Genomic DNA, 18863 nt, shown 5'->3' on the forward strand with positions numbered 1-18863 from the left:
AATTATCTGGTGGACTCTGTAGAGTGTGATATTCTTGTGGCGAAGAACTGTCACATTAATATTCTTTGCTTTTCTGTACTTTGAAAGAAAAAAAAAATCTTGAATACTGGTAACATTTTTCGGACATACCAACTTCTTAACAGTACAGCAACTCAGAATCAATGATACAACTTCGTATCTTAGAATTGAAGGCACAAATATAACAGAAGTAAAAACTTTTTATTTCAATGATAATGGCAACATGAATCATGAAACAACATGAGAACAGGAGAAAAAAAAAAAATTATATATATCCATGATGTTACGGTCAAAAAAAAAAATCTAAGCAATGCAGCAACTCAATATGGCATTACATTTTTACTAAAGCGTTTGTAGGAAATTCATATAGATAATAGTATACATATACATACCAACCACACCCTATCATGTTCAATAATAGATATTAGCAACGGCGAAAATAAATAAATTACAATAATACATTCTTAAAAGATTATACATGTATATTCATTCTTTAACTTATATATGTGTGTATGTGTATATGTTCGTGAATACACGTATTTATGAAAAAGTTACATCGAAATAATATTTCATGCTTCCAACAATTACTACATTAAACACGCACATGAATATTTCTTCTCAATACTTCATAAATGTTAACAATCATTCAATTAAATTTGTGTAATACATTCCATCATCAAGTATTTTTAGGTGTATAAGTACATCAACTGAAACTTTAATTTTCACTTGCTTTGCTTAGTAGTAATAATGTGTACATACTGATGTCCAGTCCATCTATACAGTTCAGTAAGACCTTCTTGTTCACAAGAATTCCATTACTGACTATCTTTCTCAGAAAACAAACCTAGACTGAATGTAACATCTACGCCACGGAACCACTCTTGATACTCAATTACATTAGAACTATTCTCTTGGGAGAAGGGTCAATGTAAATTTATTTAATGCTACGACTACTGATTAACTACTATGATACCGTGCTTCTTTTTTTTGCTGTTATCTATTATTGCACCGCTGACTGGGTGGAGGTATCCTCTTGCATTCTTACGTTCTCGAAGGCAACGAGATGCATTTAGAATGTTAAGCCGGCTTCTTTATATGTGGTGAAGATCTTCTCTATAGAGTTGACATATGCAGCCATTCTTAAGTCGAGACCCAAATTATACTTCATTGCAGTTTTCATTATGTTCTGGAAATTAAACAAATTCATTACTTAACATAAAAAATGTGAGCAGAAGACACAAAAAAAGTAACAAATAAAACAAATTCAATGGATGTTACGAGTACTGTAATAATGTTTTTCCATATGGTTTGAACCACGTTATTATAAACATAGGTAAGGACACGAGAAGTTTCGGACCTGAGATTCAAGTTTGAAATCACCTTTGTTGTAAGATGAATGTAACAGAGGAACGAAACAGAATAGGTACACAAAATACAGTTACAATTTAGGTATATAATTGTGGGAAGATTAAATTTGACAATTTAAAAGGAACTGATTTTAGTTGTCAACAACTTGCCTAATTAAGTGCCATTAATACTGTACAGATCAAATAGTTTCAATGGCAACTTCGGTCATCAATGGTGTAATGAAATTTTAAGAACAGAGTTATAATATGAATATACTTCGTTAATTAGTTGATGGAAACCTAAATGAAACAGAAATTTTAAGCAAATAGTTAAAATGTCTTGTTAATTAATTAGGTCTCAGGCGATCACGTATTCTCTCGTGTCATTGGAAATCATTAGAAGAAAAAGAAAGTCATTCCAGAGAACCTCAGGGTTCAGAATAATGTAAATTATCAAATATAAAAAGGTGCGCGAGAGACCAGGCACTCATTCGGATTCAGACTCAGATTCTGACCCGTTGAGCATGAGTGGACTACCAAAAACCTGTGGTGTCACAGGACAACCTCTCTTAATGTAAGTTGTGTTTCATTATTGTATATCAAAACGCTGTCACTTCGGAGTCCATAGCTTAATGTTTGGTCTTCTGTGTTACTGCAAAAAGTTGTCTTTTATTAGCTAATTGTTTTTGATATCATTTGTCTTTAAATTCTATATGTAAATAAAGTTTTGTATTCTGTGGAAAAGAAAACTTTTGCTTTTTCCTTTAAATTTACCTTACATCTAATTCAATTAAGGAGAGGCAGAGGTACTTGTCTTTCGAACATTTGGTTCCCCTAACTTATTTGAAACACTAACAATCCCAGTATTTAAACAATGGAGATGAAGCAATTTAAAGATGCAAACACCTCACACTATCGAATGTTACCTCCAAATTCTTTGGACTAAAAATATACTTTTGATATGAAAATTGGAATCCTTTGAATTACTTGGTACTCTGACGAAGAAAAAAAAATGATGTGAACTCTTCACTGATCATGACTGGTTTGCTGCTAAAACCATATGGTTTATACAGTATTAGTGGCGCTTAATTAGGCACGCTTTTTTTCATTATTATTTGAAACTAGTTAAATATACTCTCAATTTAAAAATAATGTAACATATTACTATTATTATTTTCGAAAACTATGGAAATTGATTCATGACAACGAGAAGGTACTTATATTCCTTTTTTTATTTTTTAATTAAATTAATTGATTTTTTACATTAAATTAATTGACTTTTTTGCCGATTTTAGCAAAGTGACGAATTAAACTGATAGGCGAAATGTTGACTATAGGTTGTATCTTTTAGTGTGTTTTGTTAGTGGCCAATTAATATTTAAGTGTATTCCCTTATTTAGGAAGTCTAATATCCCTCGGACGGAAGAAGTGAAAAAGACGTAAGTTCAAGAATAGCGCACGCTAAACAAGGATTCAAAAGAAAAAGAGGCCTACTAACATCAAGATAGGTTTTGTTGGATGTTCGTAAACGATTTATTAAGAATCATATAAAAAAAATGAAATGAAATCTTTAAGTTTAACGTCCCACGATTATGCCGGTTAGGCTAAAGGAAACGGTGATAATGAAAAAAAGAGTGAAATGGTGGAATGAAGAAAGTGGGAGGAAACGGGAGAACCCCGAGAAAACCCACGAGCACGGTGTTTGTCCACCACAAAGTCCACATGGCGCGAGCTGGGATCGAACCAGGGACCCCAAGTGAACTCTCTACCACTGAGCCTCCGAGCCCCCCAAGACTGATATGGAGCGTGGCGCTTTACGGATCAGAGACGTGGACATTGAGAAAAGCTGAAATATCCAAGCTGGAAACATTTGAAATGTGATGTTGGCGCAGAATGCTGCACATATCATGAACCGAAAGGAAAAGAAATGAAGACGTACTAAAGAAAGCTAACGAAGGACGACAGATCATGAAGATAATGAAGGGGGGGGGGACAGCATGCTTGGTCGGTTATCCACTCCGACTGGATTTCCGTGTTGGTAAAGGTACAGGCAGAAAGAAAACCAGGAAGAGGAAGACTAAGAATAAAATATCTAGATGCAGTTACGAAGAAGAGACTAGCAAAGTATAAAAGCTCTCCCAAGGGAGAGAGAAGTTTTAAAATTTCCATGTTGCCCACCAACCTATGGTTAAGGTGAGAAAAAAGAAGATCCACCATGCAACAGTGGTCCTGTGTCAAACAATATATGATCTGCGTATCGTTACATTTTTTTTCTTTCTTTAACGAAATTTCAGCAGGTAACTAATGCTGCCAATGAGTGTACCGCGTTTGCCTTGTAATCCACTGGTTATTAATTTCTCAACATGCTTTTAGTTTTGCCGGCTAGGCTAAAGGAAACGGCGATGATGCGAAATGAAGAAAATGATGGAATGAAGAAAGTGGGAGGAAATGGGAGAACCCCGAGAAAACCCACGCGCACGGTGTTCGTCGACTGAATTTCGAAAAGCAAGAAGATATAGCAAATTGTGATTACGATAGTAGTGTTAATATTTATTATATAAACCAATATCTATCATGAAATAAACGAATATTGTACTTATTTTATACGTAGGTGCCTGTAGATACGAGGATTGACTGAAAAGTTCTCGGGCTACCCATGATGCAACTATCTTTTACCAAATGTAGGCTTTCTACTCATACTGTACATGTTTGTTAGGCCATACCAAATTTCGCACTAATACATTTTCCTTTCTTTTAAAGATTGCAGAGAAGGTGGGTATTTTCTGAAAAACGGATAAAGTGAGCAAACGTGAGCTGATCCAATGCCCAGCTGATAAAGTACATGAATGGACAGGACATTCATAAGGATATGACGAAAATATTACAGAAGAACGGAACCCATCCTACTTCACCGTAAAAAAAAAGTGGGTGGAAAAAATCCAAGAGGGGAAACAACTATGTCGAAGATGTCTCTCGCAATGGAAGGCCAGCAACAGCCACTGCGAAGGAAAACATCACAGCAATCCAGAATCTCGTCCTGGGAGACGAGTAAGTATTTCACCGCGGAGAAGGTGGATATGCCCTGTGAATAAGTTTGGACATATTCAATCAATTCTGCTGAACATGTATACGGTGTCAAATCGATCGAGTGACTGTTTAAAACAAACACAAGAGACACGAAATTGTCTGCCGCAAACTTGACCTTTCTTGAGGCAGAACTTGTGACATTTCTCGAACGTTTTGTGATTAAAGAAGGTACACCACTTTAAGCTAGAATCCACGATACAATTAAAACAGTAGAAACCCCTCCTCCCACACCTCAAAAAGTTTAAGTCTCCCATCAGCTAAAAAGGTGACGGTGCATACACGGGGTGTCATCCTGGCTAAGAACCTCAATAAAAGGGTAAACTGTAAAGTATGCGTATTATGGTGCCGAATTAAGGCATTTAAGGCAGGCCATCAAGGCGAAACGCCGTGGAATTTTGTAGAAGCGTGTGAAATGAAATGAAAATGAAATCTGTTTTACGTCTCACGATTATGGCAGCTAGGCTAAAGGAGACTGTGATGATCAGAAATGAATGAAATGGTGGAATGAATAAAGTAGGAGGAAACGGGAAAGTCCAGAGAAAACCCACGCACACGGTGTTTGTCCACCACAAAGTTCACTTGGCACAAGCTAGGATCGAGCCAAGGACAACATTCACCAGAGGTAAACGCTCCATCACTGAACCACCGCGCCCCCTGTAGAAGCGTACGTAGAAGCTTACACACAAATGTCTAGTTCCTAATCATCTTCGTACAAATATTAATTTTTTCCCAGCAATTTAACCTAGTAAAATAGTTTAAAGACAGAAGCTACTGGTTTTTTTCTCAATTATTCACTTAAGATAGATTATACTGTTGACCGAAATAACTTTTAGTCTCACGAATGGACTTCAGATAGTAAAATGAATAATAAAGCATTTGAAAATATAAGTATTGGGGACGAACTTCGATCATTTGTGCATGGAAATAACTTGATCCTCAACATGAGTTTTATTAAATCATCACAATATTTTCGTTTGTTTAAGTACAGGTGTGTTAAGTGCATATTTAAGAAGAAATCTTTAAATTAAATAATATTTTAACAGATCAACTCAACATGTAATACAGGAAAATAATCAAATTTAATAAATAATAAAAGATGTTGAAAACTTTATATGAATTATTAAATTGTTGATTCTGTCATTGATGGCCTTTATAGCTTTTGACATACAACAAATAATGTGATGATTTTGAGAAAACATTTCCATATTGAGAATCGTTAGGTGTGTGAACATTGTGCATATCACACACAAAAAAATGACCTTTTATATTTTAATCCTGTACTAACAGAAACTACCTTTTAGAACTATTTAGACACTGATACTCACTCTCGCCGATCTTTCCATTGTGTAATCTAATCCAGAGTGTACAATATCCTTTTCAGATGCACCAGAAATTCTCTTCTGGAAAGCTTCTGAAGGAGTCACGGGGATACGTCCTCCTACTCGGCCAAACCTGCGTTCCAATGATTCTTGAACGGATTCTGAAATACAAAATTCACTACATTAGCTAACAATATGGATTAAAGTTCAGAAACACAATTTAAGTAAGGGAAAAGAAACATATCAAGCAACTTTTTAATATGCCAATGAACTCTCCTCTGCCATTTTTTTCTTCTTAAAAAACAGGAAACATTTGCTTTTAGAATTCACTTGCAAGTTCAGTTTAATTTTTACAACGAATTAAAAACTAGCCACTGCTTTCACTTCTTGGCCATATCCTGAATTTATTGAATAGGAAGGAAAAAAAAAAAAAAAAGAAAGAAAATAATTGTATATGTAACTAAGAATAGCCTATCTACATCACTATTCACAGAAACTCTTCACCATTAAAAAATGGTCATCCTATAATGAGGCTAGATCAAGACGTTGTCAAGCCTTCACTGTTGCTAAATTCAAAACCAGTAAGCAAAATACTCCTACATGCAGCTTCTGAACTTCGCCGGAAAACTGAATTACCTACTGAAACTGATATCATGGAGAGACGTATTTCCCAATGACGCATTAATAACATCCCAACTCTTATCAATACTGCCTTTATTCAGGTTTGTCTTAATATAATACGATTTGAACTTTTTTTTTTTTTTTTTTTAATATATGATTACGATTTACGAATAATTTTGACTTCTCTAATGATTAAAGAAACGCCAAATCCCAATCGTTAGCACTTCTAATGTGTTCTTTAATCTTAGTTCCTATCTTCCTCTTAGTCATACCAATTTACGAACCACAATACTATACTGACAATTAGCTTGATAGACACCAGCATGTACTGTGCTTGTTCAGTAACACTTCGTAACCCATGAAACGTTTTTCAATATTTATGGGTGATTTGCTGCTGACCTGAAACCCGTTTCTTCCTGATTTTTTGTTAGAATTTGAAAACAATTTAAATCGAAAGAAAGAAAAAAAAAAAAGGATATAAACTGTTCTTGGATTTTGGTAAGACTGATTAATCGATTATATATGTCCAATGTTCCTATCTCTAGCGTATCCATTCTTTCTCCAATTTTTAAAATCATATAGTTAATATTTTTATCATCTTCCTCTATTGACATCTTTAGAAGGAAATTTAGTCAAATATTACACTTAATCTCGTAGCACTGTTTTTCTGAAGTTTAGCGTCCCCTTTCAGCGGTTATGTACGCTATGGATATACAGTTTAAGGTGGAATCTAAACAACTGTACCATCTTCCTGAGCCTCAGAGCACAATCGTAGGACGTTAAACTAAATTTAAAAAAGTAGTCTGTTCAATGATCTCCCCCCGGAAATCGGACCTGAAACATTGTGTATCAAGTTCCACAACTACGAAATGAAATATATGTTGTGTTGGCAGAAAGAGTAAATCGTTAAACATCAAACAGAAAGTGCATAGCAACAATTTGAAAATGTCAATGGAACATACAACCTTGAAGAGGAAGTGACTGTCTTTTCTCAATTAATTATGTAATTAGAACAAATTCTCCATCACTTATCAATCCGAAGGTTGGTTTAAAGCAACTCTCCAAAGCCATATCCACTAAGAAATTAGATGCCTACTGAAAGCACCGAATTCGGGTTATTATTCAGTCCAAATGCTTACGTCTTCGCGAATTCTGTCGAAGAATTTGAAGCTGTAAACATATAAAACTATAATTATGCCTGTTGTGTTGTGTGGTTGCGAAACATGGTCGCTTACTTTGAAGAAACAAAGCGGACAAAGTATTTGAAAAAATCTTTAAGTTTTACGTCCCACGGTTATGCCGGTTAGGCTAAAGGAGACGGTGATGATGAGAGATGAGTAAAATGGTGGAATGAAGAAAGTGGGAGGAAACGGGAGAACCCCCAGACAACCCACGAGCACTGTGTTTGTCCACCACAAAGTCCACAAGGCGCGAGCTGGGATCGAACCAGGGACCCCAAGCACCGGAGGTGAACGCTCTACCACTGAGCCACCGCGCCCCCGACAAAGTATTTGAAAATAAAATCCAGACGAAAATATTCGGATCCAAGAGGAACAAGACTGGAGGATGGCAGAATATTCATAACGAGAAACTGTACAGTTTATAGTGTTTACCTAACATTGTTAGGATCATTCAGTGAAAGAGGGTCCGCTGGGAAGGTCATGTACTTTTAACAGAAGGAAGTAGGAACGCTTTCAAAATACTAACTGGAAAACCAAACAAGAAAAGACCTAGGCACAGAAGGGAGGACACTATTAAGATGGACTTCGCGGAAATAATACAAAGTAGAAACTGGATTCAGTTGGCCAAGGACGGATGTCAATAGAGGGCTTCTGTGAATATGGAATTGAACTTCCGGGTATACCATAAGCCATAGAATTAGCTTACATAATATCTAAAGCTACAAGAAATTTACGTTGCATGAAAATTGGAATTCATGCATGTGTAATTAGCAAATGTAGTGGTAAGTTGGCTTTACGTTAACTCGTTAAATATGAGGTTTCCTTAAGCACCCATTCCTTCTAAAATTCCTCGTACTCTTATCCACAAACAGAATTTATAGTAAATCAATTGAATGTCAAATTTCCACTGACAAACTGAGATCTTTATTTCAAGTTGAAATTTTAATATTTCTTATGTAAGGTTGCGAGAATATGCTGTATAGAAGATAGGTGGGCGGCCGGCTTTTTTCTTGGCAATTCCAGGTACAATGGACCACTGAAGTTGGAAAGGCAGTCATAGGCATCTAGCCCTTCATCTATCAACTGGGAGAGTCGGAGACGATAGCAGTGCCCTGTGCTAAACCCCTGTGAGTGTTATTAACGGAAACGTGATTATGGAAGAAAGCGTTGGTCGTGGTTTCTGTGGAAAAGCGTGGGCGCTGCTGAAATCCATAGGCGATTTGTGGCAGTGTGTGGAGAACATGCATCGTCGCGAGGAACAGTGTGCAATTGGATAGAAGGTTGGAAAATGGGCAGCACCTCGACGAAAATGAGCAGTAGTTCTGGAAGGAAAGTGACAATTACAACACCAGCCATCATCGCCGTGGTAGAGAGGACTATTCAAAAGAACAAATTGATCACATTTTCTAAAATGGAGGCTGTCACAGGACTAATCAAAATAACCTTGCAGAGCATCGTCACAACCACTTACAGCTGAGGAAGGTCAGTGCAAGATGGGTTCCAAAACTCTTGTCTGCAGAGCAAAAACAATGTCGCGTGGACATGTGCAGAGAACTTTTCCAACGCCTGATCATGATCCCGAAGATTTCATGTTTAGACTTGAGACTGGTAGAGACCCGGCTCTATTACCATAAGCCGATGACGAAGGAGGAGTCAATACAGTGGAAACATCATGATAAGTCCACTGACAAAGAAATTTAGACCACCATCTTCAGCTGGGAAGCGTATGGCTACAGTGTTCTGGGACACGAAAGACCATCTTGTAAAAGTGTGCCACGCCGCATCCCGCGTCAGACAGGTCAAGACATGTCTGAACAAGTTCCCAAGCGGCGATGCTGCGAGTATGCTTATTGTGTATAAACAGCAACTTGTAGAGTGAAGATATAGTGTGTGCTGTCGGAACCGAAAATAGATATCAAAATGGAGCAGCGAAAGAATACGTTGTTGTTGTTCTGTTTTAAACTTGGAAAATCAGTGAAAGAGACTCATGAAATGCTAACAACAGTTTACGAAGAATGTGCTGTCACCTTGAAGTGTGTTTATGAGTGGTTTAAACGTTTCCGAGAAGGGTGGGATCCGTGAAAGAAGCCCCACAACTGCCCAGCCAGAAAGTGCACTCTCCCCGGACAACGTATAGAAAATGAGGAAACTTTTGGCCCGGGATCGACAGTGCGAATGGTAACAGAGAAAGTGGGAATTGGTCGTGAGACGGCCCACCTCATAGTGACCCAGGACTTGGGTAAACGCAAGCTTTGTTTCCCCACTCGCGCCCCACACACTGATGTCGGAACAAATGCAACTTCGGCTTGACGCCTGTGAAGACCTCATCAATATGGCGGATCGAGACCCAAATTTCCTGAAAAACCATCGTCACAGGCGACGAGATCTGGTGCCTGAGGTGCGACCCGAAGGCAAGCGTTAAAGCTTGGAAGTGGATAGGTCGAAAACAAGATGGTGCGAAGCAAGAGGTCTCGCACTAAGAGCACCTAACACCTCGTGGTGTTCTTTACAATCTCATGCATAAGAAATTTCTTCCTGAGAACACCACGTGGAAATACTAAAACGTCTGCTGCAACGGATCAAGGTTACGATAACCAGTATACCAAGACAATGCCTAGCCACACACTGCCTTTCTGGCGCATCAGTTCCTGGCCAACAGGGGGGTTGTGTCCACCACTCTCCAGACTTGTCTTCCCCGAACCATGTCTTGTTCCCTGTTGGCCATTTCTTGTTCCCCAAATTGAAATCAGCTCTGAAGGGTTAGAGGTTTTCGGACATTTCGTATATCCAACGTAATGTTACGGGCCCAGCTGAAGGCCATCCCTAAAGATGATACGCCAGGAGTTTCCATGACTTACACAGTCGTTCCCAGAAGTGCATTACCATAAACGGGAATTACTTCGAAGGGTAGTAACTGCTGTTTCAAGTAAGACAACAATCCATTCGAAATATAGATACATTCACCGAGCTTTCTGGACAGAGGTTGTATATCTATCTACTATACATTAAATTAATTTAATTTCTATGTTTTTTACATTAAAGCTAAAGGTATCTAGATCTCTACGATGAAGGGAAACACTGGTTGATCAGTTTGGCTTCCTTCTGATGTTTATGGCCTGTTTTGCAGCTAAACTGTACTACTACTACTACTACTACTTTACCTATTCTACTATACTATTTAAGCAACTGTTTTAATTTTAACTACATTATTTTAATATTATAATTTTAACACTAACTTTTAAATAGCCTGGGATTCCCATTCTCATGAATACTTTCATAGTACAACTTTAGCAACCAATTTTGTTGCCATCATCTGCCCAATACTAATCGAAGAACTATGACTTCTAAAGATTTTTAGATGTTATTCGCCTTAGTTCTTTTCCAAGAAAAGGGTTAACTAGTCGTGACCACCTACATTCACTAACTTAAAACTCTTAAAACTCAGCTGTACGTGAATGAAATAATACAAGACGGAAAAGGGTTGGTCGCTGGAATAGTACCAGAAAAATAATCATTAGAATACGGATCCCAGGATAAAGATTAGTGGTGGCTAATTTTAACGAAAATAAGCCGCTTTATCCGTGTGGAAATTTAAATAATATTTTACATTTTTTCTACGCTACACACATTCTTTCCGGAGCAATGTGTAATCTCAGTTCTTTTACTTTGTACTTGCTTAATGATTAAATGTAATTTGTCCTTCTGGTAGACAAAATCATAAGAGTGGGAAAGAAGTATTGTTATATGTTGCGATTATAATATTTTGTTGTTAATTTATTTTATATTATTCGAACGTGTTTATTAATCACAATATAGTAATACAAACAGTACAGTTAATAAAGAATAAACATTACATTTTCAAAATACCATATTATTAACATGTCTTTGCAAAGGACAAATTGCACTTGAGTAAAACTAAATTATATTCATTTATAAAGTAAACAGTAGATAATGAAGTAAATTTACTCTTGTGTTCTACAATGGACCTGGCTTCAAAGCTGATGATGAAGGAACAATGACATTAGATTGTACCAGAGCACGTTTTCGATAGAGCTTATTTATGTGTACTATATGGAAACTCAATTACATCCTGCTGGCAGTACGAGAAATTCATTCATTTTCAGTTTCCGTGCGTACTATTCGTAGGTGATCTTTCAGTAATCACTATTCTATTACAATTAAGTTAATTTTTTTTTTTTTTTATTCGTAAATGTTCTCTTAACACTTAATCGATTTCTTGTATCTGTATATGTTTTGTAAGCAGGAAATAGGAGGGCAATTCTGAAGAAAGAGAGAAAAAAAAAACGCCGTTTGATTGCCAATGACACTCGCAGATACACAACTTTTATTATACACATTAGAAAAGTACCACATTACATTACTTTTCAGCATTACTTTTACCATTCAAATTGAAGCACTTGTATAAATTTTACACGCTTTGAAATTTATTCTGCAAAAAAATCTCTCGTGAGGGATCGAAGCCCCCTCCTAACGACATTGTCATTGTCGAACTGGTGAAACGCAAGCCACTGTTTCATGTGCCTGAAGAGCTGCAGCCGAGTACATTGCTGACTACAGATGTGAGTTCACTTCTTGCCGCATCGTGCATCACGTTTGGTCCGTAAGTACCCACAGTTTGCGATGAGTCACAGCTGACGTAAGGTTTTTCGCACTCACAAGTAAACCTTACGTTTGGGTGAATCGAGTTGCTGACTGAGACACATTTGAGAAAGTAGTACTAAATGTGGTCAGTATTTCAGTGAAGTTTTAGGTGCGAAGCTCCAGAGGTTTAGGAGATACAGCTACCAGAACATCACATGGAAGTACAGAATAGTCTTCATACAGTTGGAGGTAAAAGCTCTGTAAGACCTCTTGTAACGACAAAAGGTGAATAACAAATATATGGATACATATTAGGACTAGGGGAAAGTCATATAGTAAGGCTATACCTGACGGTGGCCATTTTGAATTAAGGTTAAGTTTTCAAAATAGGAATAGGGTCATGTTATACATGATTTAAGGCGCAAATTTAATCAGAAGAACAATGGTGACGTTAATTTTGATTTACGCGCAACTGGTAAAATGTTACAGGGAAATTAAATATTGTTGCAGCGTATGTATTAGTCCCCCACCTTGTAAATTTTGTATTAATGATAATAATTAAATAAAAAGCAGTTGGATAAATATTAGGTCTATGGTAAGAGTTGCCTTGATGGCGGCCATGTTCAAATCCGCCATTTTGAATCAGACAAAACTTTTAAACAAAACGCATAACATTGACACCTTATTAATAGCAAATTTTACCATAACTCCAACGGTATAACCATTTTTGCTTTATCATTAACCAGCACAAAATTAAATGGATCGCTCCTTACGACTACTGCTTTCACGGAATTGTTAACGACAAATTTGTCAAGTGTAACTCGATTGCCTTTCTCAGATGTGCTCACTGTGAGCTGAGCATTTGTGCAAGTCATGCACTCTTTTCTGAACTACATATTGATTGTACTAATTGAGGACTTTTCTGGAAGAAAGACCCAAGTTCAATTATGACTCAATTCCACTTTGGTCATTTTTCCTTAAATTAGCAACTTGTTTATGCGATAACAAATGCTGGTTAATGATAAAGCAAAAATGGTTATACCGTTGGATTTATGGTAAAATTTGCTATTAATAAGGTGTCAATGTTATGCGTTTTGTTTAAAACTTTTGTCTGATTCAAAATGACGGATTTGAACATGGCCGCCATCAAGGCAACTCTTACCATAGACCTAATATTTATCCACCTGCTTTTTATTTAATTATTATCATTAACACAAAATTTACAAGGTGGAGTAAAGGACTAATACATATGCCGCAACAATATTTAATTTCCCTGTAACATTTTACCAGTTGCGCGTAAATCAAAATTAACGTCACCATTGTTCTTCTGATTAAATTTGCGCCTTAAATCATGTATAACATGACCCTATTCCTATTTTAAAAACTTAACCTTAATTCAAAATGGCCACCGTCAGGTATAGCCTTACTATATGACTTTCCCCTAGTCCTAATATGTATCCATATATTTGTTATTCACCTTTTGTCGTTACAAGAGGTCTTACAGAGCTTTTACCTCCAACTGTATGAAGACTATTCTGTACTTCCATGTGATGTTCTGGTAGCTGTATCTCCTAAACCCCTGGAGCTTCGCACCTACAACTTCACTGAAATACTGACCACATTTAGTACTACTTTCTCATATGTATCTCAGTCAGCAACTCGATTCACCGAAACGTAAGATTTACTTGTCAGAAATTGTATTACTGTAAGCACTTTACATTTGGCAGGTTTTTGTATTGGAGCGTTCATTTTCAATTGTTATAGCGGATGAGAACTGCAACACAATCTTCTACTGCTCACAGGACTGACGTCGCTCTTTCCGACCATTTCTTGCACATGCAAGAATAGAGGATTATTTCCGAATTACCCTTATAAAGTGCGCCTATACTATAATTCTTTCAGAAATCTTAAAATTTCATAGAAAATGAAAACGTAAAATGTGTGTATAGTGTAGTGTCTAGTGACCCAGAATTTGCTAACATGATTTACACATGTTAATAAGTTTTGCTTCAAACACAACAAATAGCCATAAAGGATAAATTACCTTATTGTGATATAACATATATATGTAATACTTAGCAGGCCTTACCTAGCAAATGGTAGTTAGATTCCCTTTCGTATTTGAATGTCAATCTGCCGTAGGACACGTGGTTCAGATTCTTCAGCCACTCGAAAAATGATACCGTTACACCTCCAGCGTTTACATATAAATCGGGTATCACCAGGATATTACGATCAATCAAAATTCTGTCGGCAGCTGGCGTTGTGGGGCCATTAGCAGCTTCAGCAATTATCTGTAAAATAAACCAAATATAAGAATATGCATAATCCTGTAGAGGATATCAGGCTTAGCGCCTATTTTGAATTCTCCCTGTATGTTGTTATTATTCTTCAAACAAGAAATTGTAATTATTAAATAATAAAGAAGACTTCCCTATGTTGTCACCTCATTTCAATACAAAGTCATGCTTACCATTCTCTTCCTAGTTTCCGTAATTTCATCAAAACAAACTCAGCCACGCCGTTTCAACAATTAACAAACTTCCCTATTGACCAAGATAATTTTAATGAGCTAGTCACCCCCGTGCGGAGCACCAGGAAGAAGCAAAAGCAGGGAAGTAGAACAAAACCAGGGGACACGGGACCCTCGAGGTGAGAAGTGTGACAGAAGCCGCCAGAAACACACTTTGGACCGCTATTCAGAAGAGTCGTCCTAACAGCAATTGAGAGACGGTCGGCACGCCTGAGCCCTCACCATCCACTGCATGACAGAGGTGTCATTCCGAAGAGGCCAGGACATCTGGGAGCTGTTGCCCTGAGGTCGAAAGGTTCTTCACACTCGAACGTGAGGTCCGGGATCGATACCAGATGGAAACACTCAACGGATTGGAGGATAAGACTTCACCCTATATTTGAAGAGGCTCATCATATCGAAATGTCTGAGGTACAGTAAGACCCTTTCCTTTCCTAACCTTTGCGTCTCTGTGATCTCTTCTGTTAGAAAACATGCATTTCATTTCATTCATCCCCAATTAATTACTTAAGCGCTGTACTGCTTAGATTCCCACGTACTTTCTCTCTTGCCATGTGAAGTGCTATCCCCACATTCTTTTAGTTAAAAAAACTGATAATTGAGACAAATAACTGTGGTTGTAACCCCACAGTACAGTACAGCAAGAATCCATAACCATTTTAAAAGTAACTTTTTCACATATTGTATTTACTCGATTCTAAGCAGAGATCTTTCGGAGACAGATGATTAATGAAAGTGAATGATTATGAAAGAATTGGTGGAATGAGAATGTGGGACGAAATGGGAGAATCCCGAAAAATTCACGGACACCATGTTGTCCACCGAACTCACTTGGTCTGTGATCGCTTCAGAGACCTCTGCCACCAAGGTGAGCGTTCTACCACTAAGCCACCGTGCCTCCCATCCTCTCACCATGTATAGACTTACCGTTGCCAAGTCAATCGATTTTCTTCTAATTGCAGTGGAGTTTAGTTTCAATCAAAAAGGAATATAAAGTTTATATTACTCATGTTTCTGGGTTAGCAGGTATTTTAAAATATTCATAGTAAGGAAACAAAATCTCTGCATAAAAGTATTAATATAGCAATTTCGTTAGGATTTAGTAACCTTTTCGCACACAGTTGTTCGTTGTAATAAACAGACAAGTAGTGATAAGGGTTCGTACAAATACCATTAGCGGTTCGTCAGGTGAGGCATGTGAGACCTAGCCTCACCTATATATTTGAGCAAAATTAAATTAACTCTTTGCAATAAATTTCAAATTAAATCAACATTTTTTTTTTAATAAAACTAATTTCAAATTATTTACTGTATAACACGAAACAGACTTCTTAAAATTCATTTACTCAAGTGTAGAAAATGTTGGAAAATATTACGAATTTAACAGAAATTAAAGGCAAAAACGAAAATTTATGTTTTTTGGCTTGATAATTTCAGTTTTAAAAATTCCAATCCTGTATTGAGACCTAAAACAGATTTGGCCTCTTCAGCAACGAAGCACTGTTGACAATGCAAATACCCCTCTTCCACCCTGAAAGGGGTGAGGGGTTAACCAAAGAGCAATAGTCTTGGGTTAGGGATTACTCTAATGTTCTGTATTTCAAGGGAGGCCAGTTGAAAATGGAACTGCCTACGCGCACTGCGCATACTTGAACCAGAAAGTGATACCTGTCACTCTTCGTGTTCCCCAGACAAGGGCATGCAGTGTAGCAAATTGAATAAATTTAAAAACGTAAGAGTTCATTATGTAGAAGTAACCAATTTCCTTCACATTAACAACATTTTAAACTTTTAAAATGTTTGATTGAGGAAGTATAACATTTCTTTTGAAGTAAATTATCTGTTTTTCAAAATATATAGTGGTCTGTACTTAATTTCTAGTAAACATGCTAAAAACGTTGACAAAAGAAAGAAAAAAAACTAACAATTATGACAATACTGTGAAACATTTTGGTAGTAAGAGCGCGGAAGTCGACGAAGAGATCGGGTATAATATCGTAATTTTCTGCATGTTTTACCTTGTTTTCAAGCGATATTGTGCGTTTTTAAAATATTAATGTGTGGGGTATTTTTTTGTAAGCTTGTGACATTATGTTAGAACATTTGACTTGTACTGAATTAATGTGTACATGATCGATGACACTAGTTCGTGTGATCACACGATATGCAACACAAAAGGATCGTCGCATCGATCTTTCGTACAAGTAAGGTTAAGTTCATGTTTTAATATTTATGTTAGAAATTCAACTCATAACTTATTTCTGTGTGTTTAGTATATATGTTTTCTCTATTTTCCGCATACGATATAGATTTTTTGTAGGTAAGCGAGGAAGCAACAGTGATTACTGGCGCAAATCCCGAGAGGTTGAGGGCAACATGTCCCCCAATCTTGGAACTGGGGTATTGTCCTCCCAGTAATCCGATTTGAAATGTGTTTTGGGGGAAGAAATGTGATGATTTGTTTCCGACTGCCACAAAGGAAAGTGAAATGAAATTGATGCTCTTAGAATAAGCGTGAAATCTGACCACCTCTCAATGTTGAAGACAACTTTGCTTCCCTGATCCTTCAAAGTATTGTTTTTCAACTTCATAAATATTTTGAACATCGCTTTAAAAGAAAAAAATATATGGGCGGAACTGTCTTACCGTCCCCCAATGTTAAAGACAGATTTGCGAATATGACAGTGATTCAACGTTGAAAAAAGAAAAACTGACGATCGTTATGTTAAAACCAATGTTACTTTTGTAACAAAATATAAGCAGATTAGATTAAGGAATGCCACTTCGTTTTCTGCAGATGTAACACTGACAGTGGCGTCAATAACGCCTCTACAACGTGGGAAACCTCGACTTTATGATCCCCTTGGTTTCATACTATGCGTATTAGCTTACTAGCATCCCGAAAGTCAGAGAAAATCCTGCAACGGAGAGGGGGGAAAGCCAGTTTCTGGTTTTCTGTGTGTCACCTATTTATTTAGCCACGTGCCGCTTCTGGCAAATACCACTAGATGTCGTTAAAATAATGCATCATCAAAGCGTGATGTTAGTTATCTGCTCGTTATTTATCTGTTTATTGCAAAGCAGTTTTCCTTAATAAATGTGTCTCAATGTAAGTAGGATCATGCATTTTTGTATCCTTATATGAATAACGTTATTTAATGTACAAAGCAAGACAACTAAACACTGGTATCGTTAGCTTTTTAAATCTGGGGGGGAAGGGAATCGGATAAATCAAAATTATCTTTCCGACAAAAGTTATATATACAAAGTAGTATTGTTTCTTTAAATATATTTAACTAAAATCTGGGGGGAAGGCATCCCCCCAGATCCCTCCGCTGCCGTGCAAGACGAGTTTTGTATAGACAAAATGTCTTTTATTTGGAAAAATCTGAAAAATCAGTAGTGTGTTCAGACTTTGAACAAATGACAAAAAATGACAATTTTATTAGCGAACTTCAATATAGATAGCAAGCAACCATAGTATGCTTCAGCAAACTGCATTTTAAGAAACACGTTTCCAACTTTCTGCACCATAATGTGATGTGAATTACCCATTGTGATTGATAAGACATAAGTGGAGTCGGTAAATTCCTAATTATTATTATACTATTTTTTAAGAAAAAAAGACAGTTAAAAAGGACATGTTACTGTTAAGAACGATCCATATCTCTAACATTTAAATTTTTTATTTAATTTGTTTTTTCAAAGCTTAAAGTTTCAACACCTTTCGGCACTTCTCAAGTTACTTTATTTCTAAACATAAGGTACTTTTCTTTCTTGCTTTTTTTAAAAATCAATCTTTGTGGATATCTTGATTCTTTGAGGCGTTCTTCATATTTTTTTGTGGGCAATTTAAAAAAAAATCCTGACACTCCATGTGAAATATAGTAAATTTCCCTGACTTTTAAGATGAATGCGAGCTCTGATATATATAAACGTAATATATGCAGCAGCGCCGATTTCTGTGTAACTTTGGGAAGTGGGGGAAAGGGCGTACAGGTATATGTCTTTTAAGCCTTTAGAGTCGGTATCCTGGAGGGCCTGAGCAAATGTGTCTCGCTTCCCCCGCCTCGAGGATCAGCGCCCGTGAACATGTGTATCAATTTGTTCACTTCCTTTTTTGGAACTATATGCATCATTGAAATATGACAAGCCG

The 18863-nt window shown here is 36.8% G+C and overlaps 1 protein-coding gene across 2 annotated transcripts in view; it reads right to left on the reverse strand.

Annotated features, from left to right (window-relative positions):
- Nucleotides 1-200: 200 nt before the first annotated feature.
- Nucleotides 201-18863, reverse strand: part of Gdh (glutamate dehydrogenase, mitochondrial) — a 128591-nt gene continuing 109928 nt past the window's right edge. For both annotated transcript variants that reach the window (XM_081729444.1, XM_081729443.1), the window contains exons 7-9: nucleotides 14264-14468; nucleotides 5777-5931; nucleotides 201-1204 (exon numbers count right to left, since the gene is read on the reverse strand). In XM_081729444.1, coding sequence (XP_081585570.1) covers nucleotides 1088-1204; nucleotides 5777-5931; nucleotides 14264-14468 — 477 coding nt within the window. In that variant the 3' untranslated portion in view covers nucleotides 201-1087. The remainder of the gene's footprint in view (nucleotides 1205-5776; nucleotides 5932-14263; nucleotides 14469-18863) is intronic.

This window comes from Thermobia domestica, chromosome 10, assembly GCF_964235325.1.
Source record: "Thermobia domestica chromosome 10, izTheDome1.hap1.1, whole genome shotgun sequence".
Lineage (NCBI taxonomy): Eukaryota > Metazoa > Arthropoda > Insecta > Zygentoma > Lepismatidae > Thermobia > Thermobia domestica.